A 27,800-nucleotide genomic window follows, 5' to 3' on the forward strand; every position below is an offset into this window, starting at 1 on the left:
CCAATAGGGCTTGATTACAGGACAGCGCAAGCTGGCAGCTTGAGAAAAGACCAATTGTCAGCTTATAGTGGGCTTGCATCACATTACCAAGCTTAATTGTCTCTCTCATTTTCTTGTCTTTTATTCATTCTCTTGGGTGGGCTTTCCTTCCTCTTCTTGTGTATGTTCCTTCTCTGGAGCATGGCCTCAATAATTGTGTCCTTCCATCGCTTCCTTTTTGGTTAAGCACTCCGGGAGAGTGCATGTTTTTTCCAGCTGTCTCCCTTGTGTACGATTCTCCCAGCCCTTCTCGTGCTTCGTGTTGCTCTCTCCACCCCATTGGCTTTGCGCCCACACCCTTTGTATCATGGTCTCCGTCATGAGATTCTGCCCCTGTTTATTTACTGGTCCTAGTTGGATTGGTAAATAAAACAAGCATTTGCAATGCAATAGGTCTCGCATTTTTGAGAGTTTAAGCTGTTGGCATTGTAAATGACAATGTTTTTAATTTATCTGTTTTAAAAACAACAAACACATAAATAAAGGGCATTGTCATTTACAATGCCAATAGCTAAAACGCAAGACCTACTGCCTTGCAAATGCTTGTTTATAATCCCCCTGAAAGACGAAGAAAGATCTGATGTCTGGATGCAACATATCCAACTTCGGTTTATTTCTAACTTCCGGGTAAATCCCTGGGCTTTGCGGATTTAGATGCCAGGATTTAATTGCCCAGCAGACATTACACGCTGGCTCTGGAAAGGCATTATTATTAGTACTGCAGAACTGTGATAGCTTGCCTTGGCAATGCGACCCCTAGTCTGTGTTCGATATATGACTGAGTGAATAGTTACCTATACCTGCTGCAGTTTTATACATCTAAAATTAAGACATACAACAAACTCCCCAGGAGTAGCCCATCAATAGCAGATTAGATATCGCTCAGGACGTTTATGCATCTGCAGCAAAATCCGGAATGTAGTCCGCATATTCAGGTTCACCTTCTAACAAGACGCCTAGATAAATCTTTTGCCCTTCAAAGGTCAATAAAGTGAGTAGCATTTAGTTCTTTCATAGAAGCAGCTGTTATTAATAGTGCCATGAGCCACAAGGCTGTGAGAGCAAGCGGTGTGAAAATAAAGGTATAATTCTTAAATTAGCACAGGTCTTAGACGTGTGCAACTTCAGTAAGTCAAATGGTCCAGTCCAGCTGCAATCTGCTGGGGCCACCCTGGCGTCTTTCTCTCCTCTGTCCTCCCTCGTTAGGCTAGAATAGGATAGGATGAGGATTTATAAAGCGCACTAATACCCGTAGGTGCCAAGGCGCTAGGCGGTTGAGAAGATAGAGGAGGATGCGTTGTCCTTTGCAATAACACATGCTCTGATATTCGGTACTATGAGACCTATAACGAGGATATTGTTTTCCATTCTATTAAGAAAATACATGCTTTTCACATAGCACTCCATACCATGCTGGCGTTTCTATGAGCTGCAAATTCCTGGTGTTACTGTTAGCTGATTTAGTGGTGCTCAATCTGCTGACCTTGGAAGGATGGAGGAGGTTGTTGACCTTGCTGATGTTTGATATTGTGGACTGCCGATCACTGCATGTTTCAGCAGACAGCATTGAAATCATCAAGCCATTTTGCTTATTGTAGTTGACATTACCCTCACAGAGGGCCCTTTTAGGAGGAGAAAGTTTCTGTGGTGTGTGGACAGCATTATGCTTTGTCTGCTCTGCAGAAAAGTGTGAGAGGATGACATGTCTGAAACCTTTAGATAGCCAGAGGGCTTACAACAGGTTTCCAGAAATGCAAACATTGCAAGTTGCTTGCAGGATGTTTTTGGGTGTGGAGAAACTAAACATGTATGTAATGAGCTCCTATAAGCAAGCACAGTTAGTTCATTGAGGCCCTTATTGGAAGTATTTCCAAACGGGAAGAACCAATAATTCAGGGATCGGTTATCTACCTAGGGCGACATTTCTATGGGATTCGGAGGATCATTAGGGATCATTACACACCAGTTTCCACAGGTTATAATCTGATTGTAGCACTTTTCCAAAACACATTTTGCAGTGTTTTCCTGGTGATATATATGAGTCAAGAAAAACCTGGAGTGCAGTTTTCCCTCTCTGCTCCAAATCCTGAATTGATTCGGGTGAAATTCCTATTTCCTCACAGTTGGGATTTCATCAAAACTCTCTAACAAGGCTATAAAGGGAAGAAACAACCACACATTTTAAGCCACCTATTGCGGACATCAATATCCCAGCCCGGGAAACATCCTTTACAACGCAACTTTTACCACGCAGTGCCTTTACGACGCAACTTTTACAACGCAAACCATTACAACGCATTGCGCTGGGGGGCGCTCTAGGATAGGGAATAAGTTTAATTTACTATCCAACACCTTTCCTAGTGTCCACAGGGACTGGAGTTGGAATAGTAAATTAAACTATTCACTATCCAGCACCCCAAAGCGCTTGCGTTGTAAAGGTTTGTGTTGTAAAAACCGCGTTGTAAAGGCATGCAATGTTAAAGCATGCGTTGTAATGTCATACATCCTCCCAGCCCCATAGACAAATGGAGGATGGTTACGGAGTTATGTAGGTGGAGATTAAAGTTTAATGGCACTGTCCTCAGTGTTTGATGATCACCTATCTTTTTTTCTGGGAGAGGGTATTTGACAACAAAAATATATTGTAGTCATAAGAAACAGACATATTAAGAAATACATTTGACTCCTAAATCGTGTTCTTTCTGGGTAGGGTCTACCATCTTCCACTTTCTTCCCTCCCATCATACAAAACCTCGCCATGGGTCTTTAAAGGCATGTAGGTCCATTGCTTGGTGTCGATGGGCATCCATGCAGGTTTGATACCGTACGGCGGCATCAGCTGCAGCGACCTACCTCCCGCCAGCCGAGGTGAAGACCGCCTCTCCCGCAATGACGGTCTCCTTGGAGATGGGGGAAGGTTGAAGGTGCTGCTACTCAGGCTCGGCGGTTCATCTTGATACGTGCCTCAGAGCAGGCTGGCAACTAGAGCCAAATTTCGGGGGGGGGGGGGCTGAAAAAGAATTTGGTGGGGCTAATTCTTCCAGCCGTAACCAGAGCGGCTGTAAAAAGGGATGAAAACACAACAAAAGCCTAATTTACAAGTACACAGTCTTTTAAAGACCTGTGAAGTACTTGGGTGCGGCTGCAATTAGACGTCGCCAGCCCGCGAAGCTGTCTCAGCCCGGGCTGACAGAAACGACGGGGGGCTGAAGCCCGGTGAGCCCAATGGGTGTTGCGCGCCTGCCTCAAAGACCACTCCTCTTACTGAGCGGTTTAATCAACCTCACGGGCCACTGGCTAATCTTGAGGCAGAATAATCGCAAAATTTTGTGACGAATACATTCATCTTTCCCCCATTTCTCCTCCTTCCTTGCACTGTTCTTTGGGGATTAGTGGGATTATAGCACAACGCGGGAGGCCTCTATCTGTTTGGGGGGTCTGGCAGGGGGTGGGGGAGAAGTGTTTCCAGGAAATTCTCATTACAGGTGAAATGGAAGCACTGCAGGTGTAGGCAGTGCACGCACCATGAATTAATGTGCGGGATAAAAGGCTGGGACTGAGCCTGCAGCGCAGGTCTGATTGCCTTTTTAAAGGCAGAGCACAGCACTCGCTGAAGCAGGTCGCAAATGGATCGGCTTGGCGGGAGGAAGAAATGGTTCCCCTGTTCCAGCCAAGCAGTAGTAACCTCTAAACAAGTGAAAGCCAAGGGGAGGGAGGAGCACGGGCGGCACCTATGTGGTAGAGGTGGGCAAAGGGCAAGGAGGTCAATCCTCCCACCTCACGCCTCCCACCCATAAAAAGCAACAGCAGCATAAACTGAAAAAAGAATTGCAATGCAGTGGGTCTTAAAATTTAAATGCGCGACCTATTGCATTTCAAAGAAGCAGCCGCCATTTTCCCAGCTGCTTCAAAACTAAGCCTGGGTGTAGTTCACTGAGTTTTTCTATGCGGAACTCTGCGAAGTTACCAAAAAACTCTGTGAAGTTTCGTGAGTGGCGGAGTGTAGAGCGAGCTGCTGTTCGCGCTGGTCTTCCTGCCACTCGGGTAGCAATTCTACCCGAGCGGCAGTTCGCGCTGGTGAACTTACCGTTCCCAAGTGCGAACGGGGAAAATCTCCGCTACCCTCCGCGAGAGCGGAGTGCAGAAAACTCTGCAAACTCTGCAAACAGAGCTGAGTCCACCACCCATGCCGCTTCAAAACAGAAAGCAGGCATGGTGGGCTGAACATAAGTAAAGCACGTCCTGCCTGCAGCAAGAGAAACTCAATAAAGAACGATGAACATGGTTCTGGTGTGAAGTAGCACATGGATGAGAAAACAACGTGAAGGAGAAGCAGTCGAGTTTTAGCAACATCTAAAAGTCAAGAAATGACTCTTACAAAAAATCCCATTCTAATTCCACGTCGGTACCTAATGAAATGATAATACTTGATTTCCGTTTTATATGCAGTTCATTTGAGTTCATCATGTCTAAATGTGGTAGGATATTATTTCTGTTGATGCTGGTGGTAAAATGCCAAGATGACGTCACTTGTTACCATGTGATTAGAAGGCTGAGCGATCTCTCTTCCGGTGAGTTTGATTTAATGACATCATAGTATTTCTGCCCACAGGTGACACTGAACAGGAAGTCATGCTGAAAACCAGGATCCCTAAAGCAACCGTGGGAGGCCTGAGCCCCAGCAAGGAATACACGCTGCAGATATACGTTCTAAATGGATCCCAGGAGGCCCTGTTTGCCAAAAGAAAGTTCGTTAGTAAGTATCATGTCACGTGAGTCGAAAAACTCCTCTGAGAGGATTCTGGGTTACCTGGGGTCATCTGCGTCCCTTTTCTAAGAGTGTGGCTGTGAGCAGCCAAAGACGTTTCAAGGCATGGGCAAAGTGGGCTCTGGCCCAGGGTCACAGTCTTTCATGGGGCCCCCAGATAAAGCCAGCTCTAGTCTGCAAATACTTTCCCTGCTGACTTTGAATAATTCTTCAACAGATTGTTCTAAATACTGTTTCTCTTTTGTTTATTTATTGATGTGAGTGATGTGTGAAAGTCCATGAAACAGCGATACAAAAGGGGATGATGGACGGCGCGTTTGAGCAAATCAAACACTCAACCCCAGTCAACTGATCTGGGTTTAATCCATCACCATTCTTTAGCCCACTAAGCCACCCCAGTTCAGACATGGCTATTTGCAAATCAGTCTGACCCTGTGCCTCATGGGAACAGTCCAGCCCGAACTGCCAAGCCATGTCTTCCCTGGACCGGAAACAAGCATTCTGGGACCGGTTTCGGATTCATAATCCTCATCAGCCAGGCTATCTTGACTCCAGTGGCCAAGTGAGCAAGGGACTCACGTCTGAGCATACCCTGCCACACTTAGGGCGAACAAAGCGATACAAAAGGGGATGATGGACGGAGCGTTTGAGCAAATCAAACACTCACCCCCAGTCAACTAATCTGGGTTTAATCCATCACCATTCTTTAGCCCACTCAGCCACCCCAGTTCAGACATGGCTATATGCAAATCAGTCTGACCCTGTGCCTCATGGGAACAGTCCAGCCCGAACTGCCAAGCCATGTCTTCCCTGGACCGGAAACAAGCATCCTGGGACCGGTTTCGGATTCATAATCCTCATCAGCCAGGCTATCTTGAATCCAGTGGCCAAGTGAGCAAGGGACTCACGTCTGAGCATACCCTGCCACACTTAGCGTTTGAGTAAATCAAACACTCACCCCCAGTCAACTGATCTGGGTTTAATCCATCACCATTCTTTAGCCCACTCAGCCACCCCAGTTCAGACATGGCTATATGCAAATCAGTCTGACCCTGTGCCTCATGGGAACAGTCCAGCCCGAACTGCAAAGCCATGTCTTCCCTGGACCGGAAACCAGCATCCTGGGACCGGTTTCGGATTCATAATCCTCATCAGCCAGGCTATCTTGAATCCAGTGGCCAAGTGAGCAAGGGACTCACGTCTGAGCATACCCTGCCACACTTAGGGCGAACAAAGCGATACAAAAGGGGATGATGGACGGAGCGCTTGAGCAAATCAAACACTCACCCCCAGTCAACTGATCTGGGTTTAATCCATCACCATTCTTTAGCCCACTCAGCCACCCCAGTTCAGACATGGCTATATGCAAATCAGTCTGACCCTGTGCCTCATGGGAACAGTCCAGCCCGAACTGCCAAGCCATGTCTTCCCTGGACCAGAAACAAGCATCCTGGGACAGGTTTCGGATTCATAATCCTCATCAGCCAGGCTATCTTGAATCCAGTGGCCAAGTGAGCAAGGGACTCACGTCTGAGCATACCCTGCCACACTTAGGGCGAACAAAGCGATACAAAAGGGGATGATGGACGGAGCGTTTGAGCAAATCAAACACTCACCCCCAGTCAACTAATCTGGGTTTAATCCATCACCATTCTTTAGCCCACTCAGCCACCCCAGTTCAGACATGGCTATATGCAAATCAGTCTGACCCTGTGCCTCATGGGAACAGTCCAGCCCGAACTGCCAAGCCATGTCTTCCCTGGACCGGAAACAAGCATCCTGGGACCGGCATCAGCCAGGCTATCTTGAATCCAGTGGCCAAGTGAGCAAGGGACTCACGTCTGAGCATACCCTGCCACACTTAGCGTTTGAGTAAATCAAACACTCACCCCCAGTCAACTGATCTGGGTTTAATCCATCACCATTCTTTAGCCCACTCAGCCACCCCAGTTCAGACATGGCTATATGCAAATCAGTCTGACCCTGTGCCTCATGGGAACAGTCCAGCCCGAACTGCAAAGCCATGTCTTCCCTGGACTGGAAACCAGCATCCTGGGACCGGTTTCGGATTCATAATCCTCATCAGCCAGGCTATCTTGAATCCAGTGGCCAAGTGAGCAAGGGACTCACGTCTGAGCATACCCTGCCACACTTAGGGCGAACAAAGCGATACAAAAGGGGATGATGGACGGAGCGCTTGAGCAAATCAAACACTCACCCCCAGTCAACTGATCTGGGTTTAATCCATCACCATTCTTTAGCCCACTCAGCCACCCCAGTTCAGACATGGCTATATGCAAATCAGTCTGACCCTGTGCCTCATGGGAACAGTCCAGCCCGAACTGCCAAGCCATGTCTTCCCTGGACCGGAAACAAGCATCCTGGGACCGGATTCGGATTCATAATCCTCATCAGCCAGGCTATCTTGAATCCAGTGGCCAAGTGAGCAAGGGACTCACGTCTGAGCATACCCTGCCACACTTAGGGCGAACAAAGCGATACAAAAGGGGATGATGGGCGGAGCGCTTGAGCAAATCAAACACTCACCCCCAGTCAACTGATCTGGGTTTAATCCATCACCATTCTTTAGCCCACTCAGCCACCCCAGTTCAGACATGGCTATATGCAAATCAGTCTGACCCTGTGCCTCATGGGAACAGTCCAGCCCGAACTGCCAAGCCATGTCTTCCCTGGACCGGAAAAAAGCATTCTGGAACCGGTTTCGGATTTATAATCCTCATCAGCCAGGCTATCTTGAATCCAGTGGCCAAGTGAGCAAGGGACTCACGTCTGAGCATACCCTGTCACACTTAGGGCGAACAAAGCAATACAAAAGGGGATGATGGACGGAGCGTTTGAGCAAATCAAACACTCACCCCCAGTCAACTGATCTGGGTTTAATCCATCACCATTCTTTAGCCCACTCAGCCATCCCAGTTCAGACATGGCTATATGCAAATCAGTCTGACCCTGTGCCTCATGGGAACAGTCCAGCCTGAGCTGCCAAGCCATGTCTTCCCTGGACCGGAAGCAAGCATAGCATCCTGGGACTGGTTTCGGATTCATAATCCTCATCAGCCAGGCTATCTTGAATCCAGTGGCCAAGTGAGCAAGGGACTCACGTCTGAGCATACCCTGCCACACTTAGGGGGCGAACAAAGCGATACAAAAGGGGATGATGGACGGAGCGTTTGAGCAAATCAAACACTCACCCCCAGTCAACTGATCTGGGTTTAATCCATCACCATTCTTTAGCCCACTCAGCCACCCCAGTTCAGACATGGCTATATGCAAATCAGTCTGACCCTGTGCCTCATGGGAACAGTCCAGCCCGAACTGCCAAGCCATGTCTTCCCTGGACCGGAAACAAGCATCCTGGGACCGGTTTCGGATTCATATTTCTCATCAGCCAGGCTATCTTGAATCCAGTTGCCAAGTGAGCAAGGGACTCATGTCTGAGCATACCCTGCCACACTTAGGGCGAACAAAGCGATACAAAAGGGGATGATGGACGGAGCGTTTGAGCAAATCAAACACTCACCCCCAGTCAACTGATCTGGGTTTAATCCATCACCATTCATTAGCCCACTCAGCCACCCCAGTTCAGACATGGATATATGCAAATCAGTCTGAACTTGTGCCTCATGGGAACAGTCCAGCCCGAACTGCCAAGCCATGTCTTCCCTGGACCGGAAAAAAGCATCCTGGGACCGGTTTCGGATTCATAATCCTCATCAGCCAGGCTATCTTGAATCCAGTGGCCAAGTGAGCAAGGGACTCACGTCTGAGCACACCCTGCCACACTTAGGGCGAACAAAGCGATACAAAAGGGGATGATGGACGGAGCGTTTGAGTAAATCAAACACTCACCCCCAGTCAACTGATCTGGGTTTAATCCATCACCATTCTTTAGCCCACTCAGCCACCCCAGTTCAGACATGGCTATATGCAAATCAGTCTGACCCTGTGCCTCATGGGAACAGTCCAGCCCGAACTGCCAAGCCATGTCTTCCCTGGACCGGAAAAAAGCATCCTGGGACCAGTTTCGGATTCATAATCCTCATCAGCCAGGCTATCTTGAATCCAGTCGCCAAGTGAGCAAGGGATTCACGTCTGAGAATACCCTGCCACACTTAGGGTGAACAAAGCGATACAAAAGGAGATGATGGACGGAGCGTTTGAGCAAATTGGCAGTTCGGGATGGACTGTTCCCATGAGGCACAGGGTCAGACTGATTTGCATATAGCCATGTCTGAACTGGGGTGGCAGAGTGGGCTAAAGAACGGTGATGGATCAAACCCAGATCTTTTGACTGGGTGTGAGTGTTTGATTGGCTCAGATGCTCCGTCCATCACCACCCCCTTTTGTACCGCTTTGGCCGCCATAAGTGTGGGAGGGTATGCTCAGACGTGAGTCCCTTGCTCACTTTGCCACTGGATTCAAGCAAGCCGGGCTGAAGACGGCTGGAATGCCAGAAACCGGTCCTCGGAAGCTTGTTTCCGGTCCAGGGAAGACATGGCTTGGCAGTTCAGGCTTGACTGTTCCCATGAGGCACAGGGTCAGACTGATTTGCATATAGCCATGTCTGAACTGGGGTGGCAGAGTGGGCTAAAGAACGGTGATGGATGAAACCCAGATCTTTTGACTGGGTGTGAGTGTTTGATTGGCTCAGATGCTCCGTCCATCACCACCCCCTTTTGTACCGCTTTGGCCGCCATAAGTGTGGGAGGGTGTGCTCAGACGTGAGTCCCTTGCTCACTTTGCCACTGGATTCAAGCAAGCTGGGCTGAAGACGGCTGGAATGCCAGAAACCGGTCCTCGGAAGCTTGTTTCCGGTCCAGGGAAGACATGGCTTGACAGTTCGGGCTGGACTGTTCCCATGAGGCACAGGGTCAGACTGATTTGCATATAGCCATGTCTGAACTGGGGTGGCAGAGTGGGCTAAAGAACGGTGATGGATCAAACCCAGATCTTTTGACTAGGTGTGAGTGTTTGATTGGCTCAGATGCTCCGTCCATCACCACCCCCTTTTGAAAGTACATTACACACATCCTGCAGGGAAATGTTGTGTTTATTGTTCATGCAACATGCCTAAAGAAAGTTTCTTTTACATCAAATCAGGACCTCGTATATGAGAAATGGGAGGGTGTCACAGAGATTATTTGCAGAAGAATTAGAGAGCTGCTGATGTGTTACATTATTGAAAACACACATCGCTATCTATGAATATTAGATGTAACAACTTCAGAATGTGGCTGAGTGTGTCTGTCCACTGTCAATGACCTGACCAAAGAGGGCATGAAACATTTGAAAGTGGATCATAAATTCAAAACTGTTCCGAACAGGGGTCCCCAAAATACAATCGCCCAGAGCCCCCAAAATCCTTAAGGTGTCCCTGTGAGCATCACAGGCTGCATACGGTGGAGCTCTCACAAAAGTTCATTGAAGTGTGAGTTATTTCAAAGTGTGCAGTTGTCTCCTTGCATCACAGGCTACTGTACTTTCGGATGCAACATGAAGTTCACAACTCTTTGTGAGTGAATTGACTCAGGCAGGGTGGAATCCGTCAGGAAACTCGGAAATCTCCTCAGGGATGTTGCAAAGTACCTTTCCTCTCTTGCAGGAACTTAAGACGTGCTCAGGGCCTGACATACTGTATGCACCGGGAGACTAGCAGGAGGTGCAGAAACCTGCATGAACACTTTATCTCATGCACTGTCGGATCCTGCAGGAACTGCAGAAAAATATTAACTGTTTATTGCATGTGGAATCAATTTTTGTCGTTCACCCAAATGTGTGGGTTCAGGGCATTGTAAACTGCAGGGGATTTTACAGGAACACATGAACTAGAAAGAGACATTGCCTCCTGCGCTACAGAGGCAGCAGGAACTCCAGAATGCCGCATGAAGGAGCTGTCTATTCCACTACACAGGAGATTGTATGGCGCAGATCAGTTCTATAGGAACTCCAGTAATGAACTCAGGTCTTGTATACTGCGTTAGAATTTTGCAGCCACCCCCTTGAAATGGACATGTTACATAGGTAAATTGTGTCGTACACTCTGGAATCCTGTAGGTACAGCATGTGGTGTTTGTTTCATGGACTGTCGGATCATGCAGGAGCTGCAGACATCTGCGTGCAGACTTTGTGTAATACACCATAAGATCCTACAAGAACTGCAGAAAGGTGCATGTAGACAAAGGGGGCGATTACGGTGTCGGGCTGACTTGCATCCTCCCGACACTGTCTTGTAAACGGGACCGACTGACCTCCGGTCAGCAGTCCCGCCTGCCTCTTAAGGATGCGACCGAACACTGTTCCGTCACATTCCAACATTTCCTTATGGGAGTATGCATGACAGCTGTAAACCCGCCATAATACAATCTCCCATAGGGAAATGGGAGGTGTTATTCATCCCTGCACCTGTGGCAGTCACCTTGAGGTCCCTGTTACGGGGTACAAGGATTAACAGGGGGGCACCATAGGTGCTTCCACGGCCCACAACCGGAGACCGCACGCAAAAGGGGGCCGTAATGAGGAACCCCAAACACGCTTTCCGACATGGTTTCCGATTGGCCGGCATGGAAACCATGCTGGAAACAGTGCATCGTAAACCCATGGGTGGAAAGGCCCGCCCTTTGGGACTATTAGCCATTTCCGACTGGCCCCTTGAAACTGACGATGGGGTTCGGAAAGCTGGTCGGAGGCTTTCCGACCTCCACCGTAATAGGCTCATTTGTCTCAGGCATTGTGGGATCCCAGTGATGTAACAAAACTTAATGCCGACCCCCTGCAGAGTACATGGACGAGGTCCCCCATGCTCTGGTTCGGGTCTGGAGATCTAAGGCCAGGGGCTTGCGGCCAGTGCACAGTGCTGGAAGGGCCCCTCTGGAGCTCGACCCCCACCCTGCACCACTCGGGTTGCGCAGGCTATTGTTACGCCACTGTTTGCGTGATCCCACTGGAACTGCAGAGACCTGCATGTGACCTTTGTCAATCCATCATGAAATGCAGAAATATGCATGACTACATCTTCTAAAACACTGTTGGCTCCTGCATGAACTACATAACTATCCAGGAGATTATAGGGAAAGGTATGTTCTTCAGGATCCACCAAAACGTGGATACAGGGCAGTGTATATTGTATAGGGTCTTGCAGGAACATCTGAAATAGACACATTCATTTTGTTCGAGAAAACATCAAGTTTGCAGGAACTCCACAAACATGCACGAGGGAGTAGTTTAATGCATCTCACTAAGTGAATAGTGCAGGGATGTCTTTACAGGAACTCCAGAAATGAGCTCAGATCAATGTACAACATGCTTGGGTTTTGCAGGAACTCCTCCTGCATGGGATTGTCACATAAGGACATCAATCTCATCCTCTGTGGGATCCTGCAGGAACTGCAGAAATTTCCATGCAGACTTTGTTTCAGCCACTGTGGGATCCTGCAGGATCTGTAGAAATCTGCATGTATACTGCGTCTAATACATGCTGTGCTCCTGCAGGAACTGCAGAAATCTGCATGGTATACTGAGTCTAATACATGCTTAACTCATGCATGAGCTCCAGAAATCTGCATGTATACTGAGTCTAATGCATGGTCTGCTCATGCAGGAACTGTAGATATCTGCATGTATACTGAGTCTAATACAGGGTCTGCTCCTGCAGGAACTGCAGAAATCTGCATGTATACTGAGTCTAATGCATGGTGTGCTCATGCAGGAACTGCAGAAATCTGCATGTATACTGAGTCTAATGCATGGTGTGCTCATGCAGGAACTGCAGAAATCTGCATGTATACAGAGTCTAATACAGGGTATGCTCCTGCAGGAACTGCAGAAATCTGCATGTATACTGAGTCTAATACAGGGTCTGCTCCTGCAGGAACTGCAGAAAACTGCAGGTATACTGTGTCTAACACATGGTGGGCTCCTGCAGGAACATCAGATATCTGCATGTATACTGTGTCTAACACATGGTGGGCTCCTGCAGGAACATCAGATATCTGCATGTATACTGTGTCTAACACATGGTGGGCTCCTGCAGGAACATCAGATTTCTGCATGGTATACTGAGTCTGATACATGGTGGGCTCCTGCAGGAACAGCAGATATCTGCATGCAAACGGAGTCTAATTTAAGGTGTGCTCCTGCAGGATCGACCTGCAGAAATCTGCATGTGTGCTTCATCTGCTGCCCTGCGGGATCCTGCAGGAACGCTAGCCATGCTATATTCACGAGGATATTGTCTCTGTCTCGTGCGCAGGACTACAGAAATGTGCAATATTGGACGAGAGTATTTTGCCTTCTGCACTGAAACATCGTGCAGGAACCCCAAGAAGGGTGCCTGGGTACAATGGGTGGCTTTGATGCCTGCACCGCCGATCCAGCCCGATCCGGCCCGCACAGCCCTCGACAGGAGGGCGGGCATTCCCCGCATTCCCCCGCGTGCTGACGCCGACGAGCATCGCTGCCTCGCGGGGCTTTCATCCCGATCTGAAAAAACAATATTTACAATCTTCCTATTGAGGCTTCTACTGTCTGAGACGTAACTCATCAGACGGGCCCTAAAGACCATAACATGACGTCTCGTCAAGGTGTCCTTTTACAAAGATATATGTCTGACAGCTTGTTAAACCTGCCCCCTCCCGCGCCTCCCTATCCCAGCCGACCTACCCTGCACATTTTCCTTCCTATTGTAACAAGCTTTGGCAATGCCAATAAGTTTGGCTTGTAAATGAACTGTGCCTTTTGTGTCATTAGTGGGTTTAGGCACTCAATAAATTAACATACATGTGCTCAGTCACTCATCTTTGCACACATGCATCAATTCCTCAATTCCCTGTATCATTCTTGTATTCGTCCTTTGACATAACTGCAATAGCAGACTCATTCAACATATGAATTATAAATTAGAAAAAAATATACTTCTGTCCAAACCGAGAAGGTGTATGCTTTCTATTTCAAAACTAAACACAGCAGCAGCAGGTGCCCATCTTGTAGAGGTATTGTACATAGTCTATCATTGTGTTACCATTCTGGCATAAGCGGCTCATTGAGAAGGAATGTGTTGGCCATCTTGGTAAAGGGCGAAACAATGATTAGGGGTGGGCGGACATCTCTGTTCCACCCACGGAATGTGCCTTACGCAAAGAAGGCGGAGAAACGAGGCAAATCTCCGCACATTCGGGGGCGGAACAGAAGTTGGCTTCCCGCCTCCCACCCGCCGTATTAAATGATATTTAAAAGCCTAAAATTAAATTTAAATAAAACGTAACTTATTGCGGGCGCATCCTTGCCCATCGCGGCTTCATCTGGGAACTGCGCATGCGCAGGCTCCCACGCATGCGCAGTTCCAAGAAGAAGGCGCGATGGGCAAGGATTTGCCCGCAATAAGGTAAGTTTTATTTAAATTTGATTTTAGGCTTTTAAATATCATTTAATACGTCCGGCGGGAGGCGGGCAAGAGGCGGGCGGTGGGCGGGCGTCGGGTGGTGGTCGCGCAATGTAAATATGCGGAGAGGCACGGAGATTGTTTCAATTTCCGTGCCTCTCCGCGAAAGTCCCTTACGCGACTTCCGCCCACCCCTAACAATGATATACCATGGACAAGAGATTCCTTAACTGTCGTCTGGTTTAGAGGAAGTGGTCACTTGGGCAGTAGAGTAGCGTGGGTTACCAGTGCCTGGGCAAGGCAAGTATCCTTCCACTTTTCTTTAAAACGTTTGCACCCCTAAGAATGCCCCTGCGCCCCTCAGAATGCCCATAAGAATTTTGCACCATAGGCAAACCACCCATGTGACCCCGCCCACTCTATGCCGCTGCACGTGGGATACTGTGACCTTCAAATGAAATGAGAGCCAAGCAAGCGGACCCTTAACACGGCCTGGAGATCCTCACGATGAAAAATTAAACTATAAAAAGAGGAGAAGCAATGAAATGAAAGGAGTTTTGTAAAAGAAGAAACATGAAAACTAAACCAAAGGGCTGTCACTTAATTTCAGGTGAATGTGCCCATGTGATTAGAAAATGCAGGAGAAACAATGGATGATGTGGACAAAACCATTAACCCCATGGAGTATCTCTGATAGATGGAAGTAGAGTATAAATGACGCCCAGACCGACCAATAGCAGAAGAGACGTGACCGAAATAGTTTCTATGTATCTATATAGATACATACTTATGTATCTGCATGTATGTATTATTAAAATATTTGTATTACAATATCCTGGCAGACAGCTAAGCCTGTAAGGCCTTCCAAAGAGATTCTAGCAAGATTTATTACTGTGGAAATGTTCCACCCCAAGGATTACTCAGAGTGTAATCAGTAAAATGTCATGTAACAAAATACCTATCTGCAGGCTTTAATACAGAGGAATACCACCCCCCCCTTAAATACACATCGACTTTAACAAATCATTTTCACAATCAAATGTTGAGGTTTACCATCAGTATAAGTTCCATAATAAACAGGCCAGACCTATGGCAGTTGAAATATCTTTTCCTAGTGAACCAAATAGGCCTCAAGCTGTTTTTATTGGCTTGTCACCATAATCTGATCAGACCCACTGTAGTGAGCTTAAGCTTTTCCACAAGGCAGTCATCAGGCATAAAGTCATAATATTTCTAAAGTATGAAAACTTACAGCTGTCAAAGGAAAACACTATCTCCTAAAACATTCTAACAAGGATTCTGACAGTGCAATCTTATAAACACTTACCCAGCAACAAAACCCTTGCCTACTATTGATGATATGTGTGATTCCATGTAACAAAATATCTATCTGCAGGCTTTAATAAAAAAAAGTAATAACAACCCACCCTTAAATGCATAGTGATTTTAAATAAGCGTTTCACAATCAATATTTCAGGCCTACTGCCTTCATTGTAACTTTTCAGTATAAACAATCAGGCCTATAACTTTCATCATTGACTTCTCATTTATACCCAACCCACAATTACTTTGTTCATCTGAAGCCTATCCACAAGGTAACTATCAGCTATACCATAAATAAATGATAACATGTACAAAATTTCAGTTGTCAAAAGCATACAAGTTCCCCACTAATGGAGTCCAAAAAGGATTCCCATTGTCTAAATCTTCTATCCCCCATGGTTTGCTCAGATAGGTCACTAACATCTGAACCTGTGCTCACTACGATAATCTGCACAATTGTTTAACAAAATACCTCCCTACAGGTTTTAGAACAGTGTCCTAACAATCCACCCTTAAAAACCTTGTTCCTTTAAGATGTACTTTTCAGAATAAGTAAGTATGGCCTACTTGCTTTGTCACAACGTTTTATTATAAACAGATTCCACCTAAGGAATTTGAATTAAGTTTTCCCAGTGAACTATTAAGGCCTGTTGCTTTTACCATGGATTTGGCACTATATTCAACACAGTCCTACTGAAGTGCTCATTAGCGGGAAACCATCATGCATGCAGGTGTAAAGTAACACATATATATAGAATTACAACTGGCAGAACAACCGCCCTGAATAGGGCATAACAGGAATCATCACAGTTATAATCTTCTACTCTGAGTGGGTGGCAAACATCTAAACCACTGTCTACTATGGTAATCTGCAAGATAAAGTAACAAATACACCCCTGCAATCTATCACATAGTGGGATAACAATACACTGTTAGAGGCCTTTTGGCTTTAAAAAAATATTTTCAGAAAAGGCCAGGCCTACTTCTTTTGTCATAACTTTACATGATAATAAACAGACCAAATCTAAGACTTCTGGCATACCTTTGACCTGCGCATCAAACAGACCTTTAGCTGTTTTCATTGGCTTGTCACCGTAACCAACTCAGGCCTGAGTGCAAACTTCTCTACAAAGCAACCATTAGGCATACAGCTCCTATCAATAGGGCGAACAAGAATTATTACTATGAAAATCCTCAGGATTTTTCAGAGTGCGTAGCCAACGCCAGATCCCAGGCCTACTACAGTAATCTGTGAAATTGCATGTAACAAAATACCTGTCTTGAGCTTGTAACACATTGTAATAACAAACAACTAGTTAATGCTTTATGGCTTAAACACGTTTTTCACAATACATGAGCTAAAACATCTGTCTATGTCATAATGTTTTATAATAAACAGACAAAACCGATGGCATTTGACATAACAATCAGGCCTGTAGTTTGTTATCATAAGCAAAGTAGGCCTATTTGTTTAGAGTAATCTTTTCCCCAAGTCTGACCATCAGGTGCATCGTCATAAATTTAGAAAGGTATACAAAATTATAATTAGAGCTCCCAGTTTTATGGTGTTTATTTTTTTATACATTTCCGTCTGTATTTATCCATATTTACTTTTTGGCCATTAAAACTGTATTAATCCATATTTATTTTGTGTTTTGCGTAATAATGAAGTTGCAAAACTGTAAATTTCCATATTTATTTACCTGATCGACGCACACTCATACTTTGATGTCTGTCATGTTTTAGCTATTTAAGCTGCCAAATATTACATAACATTACATCCACTGGTAAATATTAGCCTTATACCACAAATGTATGTTGACATATGCCATTATTTAAGGAAATTTCATCCTGATTTTTCATTTCCCATGCTGTCCATCTGCTCAGCTGTTGGGCTATAATTCATGAAAGACAGAATGGAGGTTCAATTAAAGAAGCACCATTTTCTGTATTTATCCACCTTTAAAAATAAATGCAGACAGAAAACACATTGTGTTCTGTCTGCATTTATCTGTACAAATCCGTAAAAACAGAAAACAGGAGCTTAACAAGGATTCTTACATACCAAATCTCCGATATCCCGTTTGTCACGGGGAAGAAACTAATAAAAAAATCCATGCCTACTATGTACACTGTGAGATTCTATTAAATAAAAATGCCTATCTGTGGGTTTTAATATAAAGTAATAACAAGCCAGCCTGAAATGCCTATTGACTTTAACCTATGCTGCGTTTCACATTAAATACATCAGGCCTACTGACCTTCTTATAATTCATAATTAAGGCTCCCTGTTTTGCGTTTTTACTGATGTTTACAGATAAATACAGACAGAGTATGATTTATTTGCCTATCTGTATTTACTTTTAAATGTGGATAAAATCGGAAATTGGGGGCCTTTTTGAGTGATTCTAAATACACTTTGCCATGACTGCCAGGCCAATAACTGTGTGTATTGATAGGCAAGGGGGATTTTTTGTAAAGAGGCTTAAACAGCAGTAGATATGCACAAGGATAATACTGAAATGTGCATATTTTCATATAAGTGCATTGATTTATTTTCTGTGGGTGTTCATATCATTGAAACCTGGCAGGCATTCAAGCATGACTGCATATTTATTGGTTAAATAAATGTGGAAATAAACAAGTTTCAGCTTTATTTTTTTCACAAAACCCAAAATAAATATGGATAAATACAGATAAAGTTGACAAAAAAATAAATATGGATAAATACAGACAGAAATGTCATAAAAATAAATACTATAAAACCGGGAGCCCTATTCATAATAAACTGATCAGGCCTATATCTATACTCATTATTGTGCCACCATAAGCAACGCAGTTGTGCTGTATTGAGTATAAGCTTTGCCATAAGCCACAAAGCGAAATTCACACATTATTTTTAGAGGAAGCACAAATTAGTTTCAGTCAAATCTTGTACTCAGGGGAAGGAACCAACATGTGGGTGGAGCCTAAGCCCCTCTCTAAGTAGTACTCTGACAACTATTCATTGTTGATCACATGATGTCAGGCGACAGCTGCACTGCCAAGATAGACCTAAAAATCCATGTAGATTAGCGTAGCCCTAAACATCCCATACTGCTCTCAAACTCAAAACTACACCCTGAACTGTAAATATAACAATATAAGGGATAATCAGGGACTGAAAAACAGAAAGGAATTCCTCCTGACTGTCCTTCTTCCATCTGTGGTGCTGCCAGAGAAATACCATTACAGTGAATAATTTACTTATATAACATACATTAACAGCATTACATACACCCCCACCTAAAGGTCAAGGAAGTAGTACTGCCCCTGGCTCAGGCAGGTGAATAAACAAACAAAATAATCACAGCTGTGTGGAGTGGAACCTCTTTTTTTGTGGAAACACACAAAGTATGCCGAATCAAAACATGTACTCCAGCCCACCAACATGTGGGCGAGGACAAACCTTCGCTCTGTAGTGCTCCTAAAAGCTTAGGTTGCTCACATAAGGTTTGGTGATAGCTGCGCTGTCAAGCCAGATCAACAAATCACAATGGACCCTAACCGGTTATGTAGTTGGAATCTGTAGGGCACTAACCACCTTTGTAATTTATTTATTTTTGCTTTCATTTAGTGCCACATATCGCCTCAATGTTACTTCCCAGTGCAGATACAGGTGCTTATGGCTTTGCTACAGTCCAGTGATTATAGGGCATTGTCCCAATTTGACTTTAACTAACATATTATATGACATGCTAGGATCTGATCCGACATGTTATCTCATAATATGTCATTGCGTCCTACAGTAAGTAATAGTATGTTATACTGATATATGTTATGGTATGTTATGATATAGTATGTCATGTTTGTCATTGTAGGTTATGGTAAGCTATTTTATGCTATGGTGTGTTACTGTATAGTATGTTGTTATGTGCTATTGTTTGTTAAGGTATTATATGATATGGTAGGTTATGATATATGCTTTGTTACATTACATGTTCTAGTGTGCACTGTACGCTATGGCATTGTATACTAGGGTGCATTATGATATTGTATGTTTTGGTGTGCCAGTGTATATTATGATAAGCTATATGTTATGGTATTGTATGGTATGTTATCTTATGCTATGTTATATTATGGTATTGTGTGGTTTGTTAAGGTATACTACGGTTTGTCATGGTATTTTATACTGTGTTACGGTATATGTTCTACTGGTATTACATGCTGGGATCTGTTATGATATAATGTATTATACTGCCCATTAAATGTGGTTGGTAAGCTTCATATATAATGCTATTGTATGCTATGGTATGTTATGATATATGCTAGGTTAATTAGATGTTATAGTGTTTAACTCTATGCTATGGTATTATACGCTTGGCTATGTTATCATTATGATGTATTTTATGGTCAGCCACTATACATTATGGTTAGTGTTGGAAATTCAGGTTACTGGTGGAGGAGGGTCAAACTCAACTTAAGCAGCAGTCACAATTCATGTCAGGGTGAAACACAAGCATACCCCAAATTAACCTGTGTTTAATCCTCTGGTAGCTTGGCACAGAAGCAGTCAGGCTTAACTTAGAGCAGAGGTCTTCAAACTTTTTTCCCCTGAGGCCCCCCAAACCAAAATATTTTAAAGTTAGGCCCCCCCTTCAGAACTCTATGACAATGACTGGCAAGTTGAGTGGCGGGAATGAGCGCAGGGGGTAGGGGCTTATGAGATCATTTCATGGATACATTTTCAGTAGAACCATAATCCACAATAATTCAAAAACCTACAAAGGGCAAATTCAGCAAACCAAAACAGATATTGGACAACAAATTCTGCTCCCCATAATCAGTGTGTTGTGTTCACCTTGCATATCCGGCGCCAATGCAACTGCACCTGTTGCACTAGTGATAGATAGCAGCAGCCATGAGTAAAAGGATGTCTCCTCTGTCTCTTTCACCTGTCTCCCATCAATGCCTAATAATCACTACAGTCTTGAAACAGGCTCTGTACCATTTCTTTTTTGGGTGTTCTATTCAGTGCAAACTCGGCCCAAGGGTATTGCAGTAGTCCTTTACATGAGCACCAGTTACATTACACAGGGTCAGATTACTTGTTTTGTTTTTAGGCACATGGAGATTAAGTGATTTGCCAACGGGACGTTGAGTTAACATTGGGAGCCAACATAGGCGTGAACTAATGAAGCCACTTGTAGCTCTAGGAATGTTTCTTAATATTGAGAGGTAATGTGAGGGTGTCTGGAAAGTTTCTGCGCTCTGTCCATCAACTTATTGTCTTTGCTTTGTTTGCCCTAAAATGACAGGGGAAGCCCAGACGTAGGTCCCTTGCTCACTTTGCCACTGGATTCATGCTATCCTGGCTAATGAGGGGTGTTACCCCGAAACCGGTCCCAGGATGCGTTTCCGGACCGGGGAAGACCTGGCTTGTCAGTTCGGGCTGGACTGTTCCCATGAGGAACAGGGTCAACACTGATTTGCGTATAACTGGGTCTGAACTAGGATGACAAAGAGAGCAAAAGAACAATGATGGATTCAACCCAGATCTAATGTGACTTGGGCAGAGTGTCTGAAAAGTTTCAGCGCACCGTCCTTCATCTTATTTTGTTGCACTGTGAGGGTGTCACCAGTTGAGTTCTTGAGTGCATCTTTTTAACAAACTCTCATAGAAATGTTTCCAGATGTAGTCTGATTACTTTTTACTAAAATATATAGGTAAAAATGATGCCTTACATATTTTCTGTGTTTTCTGTCACAGGCTTTGATTTTTTAACACTATATATACACATGCCACTATTTCCCACTGCGTCAACTAGGATTCAGCGTTGTGATTTTCCGGTAGGACCACTGAAATTATGCATTGCTCCGTCATTTTCTGCATAGTTAGGGATTTTGCTGCATTCGTCACTTAATCAGTCATCTGCTGCATAATCTGTGAATGTTAACAAACAAAATATGTTTCTAGCGCAAAAGGATGGAAAGTTATTAAAAATTTAGTGACATGTTGCCACGCAGTGGACAGCCCTTCGCAAAAGGTGATTAGTCACCTTTCAGTTGCTCGTTGGTGTATTTCGGGGGTAAACTGGTAATATTGAAGTGAAATCTTTGCCCAGATAGTATTCACACGTGTACAAATGGGAACATAGTGAAATACTATCATATAATGTGCCACATTAGGACGTATTATTTGCATTTTCTTTAAACATAATTTGTTTAACCCTGACGCATTACTTTGGTCCTTTCCTGCTGCATACACCTATTGGTGCTGCTTTCTGGCCACAAACAGACATTTGCTTTGATTGCATTAGGCAACTGAGGTTTTGGAGTAAAATTGCTTAGTTTAACTCGCGTTTATTTTCCATCTGAAGTGTGCCTATATTTTTGTATGCAGTTACCAGAAGGTTAGAAAAATAAACCTGTTACAGAATATTTTGCCCTTTTTTGCCACATCCTTGACCCTGCCACACCAATCACTGCCCTTTCCCCAACATCCTGCCTCAGGGCATCCAGGATCACGGTTTATACTCCTTGGTAAAGCCCTTCAGCTGCTGTATGCAAATCAAGATTGCCTGGAAACGCGTCAAAGGCAAGTGAATAAATTCGCTCCAACAGGCCTTCCTTATTTGCAAATACTTCAAGAGCCACACACTTTGAAGAACTCTGACTTAGAGGCAATGTGCAAAGTATTTATGCAGCACTTTGAACAGTAATAATGTGAAAACACAACACAAGAAAAATCTAGGGGTGGTCGCAACTCGCGGCGTTTCACTCTGCAGAATACCCTGGAGTTCAATAAAAATTGAGGACGATTGCATGGAGTTTCACCAATGGGCAGAAAATATGCTCATTGTGCTGCTCGTGCTGCAATTCAATGAAAAACCAGCGTGATCTGCACCAAGCGGTGTGCAAGAGGGCGCAGCCATTCGGGTTGATCTTTCTGCCACTCTGGAGAAAATCTACTCAAGCAGCAGAAAATCTACTCGAGAAGCAGCACTCTGACCGCAACTGCTGGCAACCACCCACAATTCCAGCGTTAGAAAATTTGCACTAGTCGATGCCAAACCTTGCTCATGCTCAGGTTTCTGGACAGGGCCAGACTGGCAATAGCAGGCACCGGGCATTTTTCCCGGTAGGCCGCGAGGGTGGGGGCCAGTTTTGGATCCCTGGTGGCCACTTTTGTTACCAAGGGCCGATTTTGCAGCATAGCTGCAATATTGCGGCCCCCTGTAACAAAAGCAGCTGCAGTGTTTTTATCGCGCAATAACCTTCCTCTTTGATTCACGGTCTGGGTGAAATACACAAAGACCAACGACTAGCTACACCTAGTCATGTGACCCAGGATACAGACTGCAGGCACCAAATGGTTATTGCAAAAAATGGCAACTTTCTAAAAGTGCCATTTTCAGAATTATGACTTAAAATCCAACATTATCATTAAAGAGAGTTTTAAATTACAATTCTTTAGAAACCAAAGCTCAACATTCCTACCTGCTTTAAAGTGAACATGATTACTTCTTAAATGTAATAAGGTAACCCAATGCTATCATATGGAAGAGGCAGGCCTTGCAGTAGTGAAAAACGAATTTGAGAGTTTTTCACTACCAGAAAATGCAAAAGTTAAAAGTACATGTCCAACTTTCTAAATACTCTGCTTCCTGTCCTATGGGCTGTTTAGGGCCAACCCCAGGGATGACATATACATTAAAAAGGAAAGTTTAAGCAAGGTAAAAGGTTTTTTTGTCAGGTCGAAAGTGTACTTACCTGCACACTGGCTGCAGTGCTAGGACTGAGACATGTTTAAAGGGATACTTAAGTGGGTGGCACAATTAGTGCTACAGACCCTCTAGTATCATTTAATTTAAAGGCCCTTTATACTTTAGCACTGGTTAGCAGTGGTAAAGCGTGCAGAATCCTAAAGCCAACAAAAACTAATTTAAAAACAGGATGGTGAAGGCAAAAAGTTTGGGTATGGCCCTGCAGAGAGGGTCAAGTCCGACAGTAAGCTATTGTATCCTATGGTATTGTATAATATGGTATGTTAAGATCTCATTTTCTTTGTTACATTATATGTTATAAGGTGCTACTATATGTTATGGAATTATGTGCTACAGTATGGTATGTTTTAGTAGGTTACGGTGTGCCACTGAATGTTATTGTAAGCTGTTGTATCTTATTTTATAATGTATGCTTTGATAGGTTTTGATATAGTATGTTGTTGTCATGTGCTACTGTGTTTTATGATGTACTTAGGAATAGCATTTTTGCAGACTGGGCAAGGGGACGGAATTAATGGGGTAACACTGGCCTTTAGCGAAGGATTCCGCCCCTATCTAAGTGCAGATATGACTCTAGCAAGAGTGACAGAAAGGCAATCGACAGTCAGACATATGTGGATAGTTTGTTTATGCTCATCCAGAAACATGACAAAATCATGCGGGAATCTATGTGAAAACACTAGTTCTTGAATGTTATTCCCTAAAAACTTGTATGTGCCCATTACAATTTGTCCAAAAATTGCACATTATTTTCTCCTCTGGGACCACTGGTACCAGTAGCATTGGTAGTTGCTGATAGAGAGGGGAGTATACTGTGGAATTATGAGTGGGAAAATAGTTAATTACTGGAGAAATGTAGAATACAGCACTCGTTTCAATAGTCAAATCAAATTGCCCTCCAGAATTTCACAGGGGCATTTCTCCAGCGTTCACCAAGCAATGTTTCAGGTAAAAAACTCAGCGCTTAATTTGAGCCAGTGTTTGCAGGTGCTCAGCACTGGCACGTAATTTTCAACAGCGGAACTTATGAAAGTCCACCAGATGGTGGCACTGTTTGTCTATTTCTGAGGTAAGTTCATCAATGTGTTTAATATTTCAAAGCATGTTCAAGATTAACAATATCAGCGCAACCAGGCCACCCCTAACAGGTTTGGGAGACATGGAATAGCCAAAATTGTCACACTTGTGCTAGGAGGGACACTGACTGATGCAAGCTTCGGTGAACGCCCTGAAAAAATAATTTCGGCCATGGTTTTTTTTTTAATTTATTTTTTTACATATTAAGCACTGCAACCATCACCGTTAGCTGCACTTCTGTAAAACCGAACGAAATTGGTAGCTCCTGTTCCTGGGTGGCCCTCATTGGAATTATGCAGTCCCTCATCACGAGACCCGTTAGCAGCATTCCGCCACCTAACTCCAGCATTACCAGAGCCAGCTGTAGTTGCTGTGCCGGGGCAGGAGGTATAAACATGAAATATTGTGCCATTTTACGCCCCACTCACAATGGGGTCGACAGTATGTATTTAATCTCCAGCTCTGTCTTTGACCCAGCGTATATGCTCCTGGGATTGTCCCGGATATTTTAAACTTTGTTACTGACTTTTTCCCCCGCACGGCTCCTTCAGGCCTCTCGTGGTGGGGGGTGTCTGCTCTCTTCGCTCAGCTCTGCCTCTAAGCCCCTGGCCGTGAGTTTAGAGCTGTTTTGGAACATGTGGAAATGATATTTTGCGCCTCGAGCCCCGCAGGAAGCCTTTCATTACACACACTGTTGGTTCCCACGGTGCACACACCTGTGATGCTGGTGAGAAGGCGGGACGTGCACCAGTCCTGTGAGAGGTCTTCAAAGGGTCGTCGCGTGCACATCTGGAGCGCTTCCTGCGCACTGTCCCTAAACGCATACATTATAACCCTGTATTTACTGGAAGTCCGGTCGAAGCCCCGACTTCCCGTCCCTGGGTGCCCGAAGACTACTTAAAAATGCAGCGTTTCTCTCAGAGACATGTTTGTCTTCAGAAGCCAGACATGTGACTGACTTTGACCCAACCTTACAGGCCTCTCAGGGGCTGAACACTCTATCCAAGGACCTTTTTATTTCTCACTACAGGCCACTCCATTTCTGTTTTAACTATTATTTTTTCCAGAATCAATGAAAATAGTCTACACCATTTACTACAATGTAGCATGTTTTCTAAAATGGTTTAACACACCATAATCTATTAAAACGCAGCATGCTAGGCACACACCCTAACTTACTATATCTCTTATAACATATAACTTACCAAAGACAACATATATACCTAGACTGCCATATCATAATGTATTGTATTGTAATTGCATTTACATAGCGCTTACTACCCCAGACAAGGCGTCAGAGCGATTTTCGGCGAGTAGCACGCTACTCCCGGATCCATAGAGGATTAGTGTTGAATTAGTATAGTAAAACATGCAAGTACATTTTAAGTGGTGGATAAGTTAGTCAGTTATTTGGAATGATAGCAGAAGGATAGAGGAGGAAAAAAAGTTTTGTATTTATATAGCACTTGTTACCCCTGATGGGTGTTGAAGCACGGTATTCTGGTAGCCCATTAAGAATTAGTGGTGAATTAATATGGTGAAATATGACATTAATTTCATTAGTGGATATTAGTCAGTTACTTGGAGTGAGAAGGATAGCAGAGGGATAAAAGGGGAAGAAAGGTTTGCATTCATATAGCACTTGTTACCCCTTATGGGTGTTGAAGCGCTTTTCTGGCGAGTAGCACGCTACTCCAGAACCCATAAAGGATTAGTGTTTAAAATTAGTATAGTGAAATATGAAGTAATTTGAGTAGTGGATATTGGTATTTTAATGGCATTTGCATAGCTTACAGATTTCTAGTGTTATGTCTTCGTAGAACTGCTGCCAACTGTCCACATTTTTCTCAGTTTTTTATCGCAGACCGTCATGGGATGATATATTTTGGACATCATGTTCTTATCCATCTATAGAGCAGAGTAATGTAAATAATAATGCAGCCTGCCTAGCTTTAAGATGGCGGTTACATTAATTTGCAAAGTCCTGTTGGACGTCTCAATGGTAATATTGTTTTCTTTGCATTTTTGATGTCCTGTTGCTTTTGTCTAGAGCTTCTTACCACTGTTGTGGCTCTGAATTGCAGTAGTCGGGTAAGAGGAAACCATTTATAGTGGTGATTTCTTGGTAGAGTGTGGGTTCATAGGGTGGCCTTTGTGTGAAGCATGGAATGTTGGGCCATAAGTAGGTTATCCCTATTTACAGATTCTAAAATACCGAATTTTACCGATTCGGTATTTCAGAATCGGTAAATAGTATGTAGATAAAAATTCGGTAAATTTTACAGAATTGGTAATATTCGGTATTACCGATTCGGTATTTACTGATTCGGTAATTCCCATTCATTCCTATGGGCCTGGAAGCCCATAGGAATGAATGGGAAGCCATTCACTATGACCCATTCGGTAAATACCGAATCGGTAATAGGGGGAACATATTAAAGGGTGGCAGGGTGTCACATTGACACCCTGTTGCACCCCTGAATCGTGCATGTGTGCACATGTGGCACACATACATGCCCTAAGGGCATCTATGTCTGCCACATCGCACTTTTGAAAAAGCACAAATTTGCTTTTTGAATGGTTTTCGATATTTACCACCAACTTGTTGTTGGTGCTAAATGACGAATCCTCAAATCACAAATGCACAAATACCCACCTACATTGGAAAAAGCTAAATACTGGTCCGTAACAGCAAATTTACTGATTTTCGGCCGTTACCGACCAGTATTTGGCTACCTACATGTGGTCCGTAGTTTCTTACACAGAGGGGTGTAAGGCAGATGGAGTTACGCTTTCCACTGCCTTTGCATAAGCCCTCATTTGAGGAAATCAGGAGGCCCGGGAGTGATTTTAATTACGCTGAAGTACTCAGAGTAATTTTGGCAATTTCATGTTACTCTTCGTTACAAAATTACCAATAACAATGCAATTACTTCTGCTTATGTAATTAAGAGTGATTTGGGTGAAAACAGTCCTACCGCAAGAGCACATTTAGCGACCATGAGCGGACGATCTCACTCACTATTTGTGTTCTGCTGCATTTAGCCCTATTTCTTATCGCAAATTGCATCCTCGCGTCCATCTTAGATGCAAGGGTGCATTTTGCTATAAGAAAATTGCTCTACATGCCAGGAGTGATTTGGAGGAAATATCCTACCCCAAGAGCACATATAGCAAGCGCAAATGGCTGTTTGTGCTCGCTATTTCGCGTTCTGTTGCATTTAGTGCTACTTCTTAGTGCAAAATGCATTCTCACATTCTTTTTGGACGTGCGGGCCATATTGGTATTAAGAAATAGCACTAAATACAGAATTACTCTTCTTGCATAAATATGCATAATTGCACATCATTTTTAGGTAACTCCGTGTGATTACACTACTCTCATTTATGCGAGTTACGAACATCCCCAGAAACCAGCTCTCTTGGACCC

General features: G+C 44.2%; 1 protein-coding gene across 1 annotated transcript in view; it reads left to right on the forward strand.

Moving 5' to 3' along the window:
• Positions 1–27,800, forward strand: part of COL20A1 (collagen type XX alpha 1 chain) — a 511,940-nt gene that overhangs the window by 106,706 nt on the left and 377,434 nt on the right. Inside the window, exon 4 of the mRNA XM_078651638.1 lies at positions 4,652–4,795. Within this exon, the coding sequence (XP_078507764.1) occupies positions 4,652–4,795 (144 nt within the window). The remainder of the gene's footprint in view (positions 1–4,651; positions 4,796–27,800) is intronic.

Source organism: Lissotriton helveticus, chromosome 7 (assembly GCF_964261635.1).
Source record: "Lissotriton helveticus chromosome 7, aLisHel1.1, whole genome shotgun sequence".
Lineage (NCBI taxonomy): Eukaryota > Metazoa > Chordata > Amphibia > Caudata > Salamandridae > Lissotriton > Lissotriton helveticus.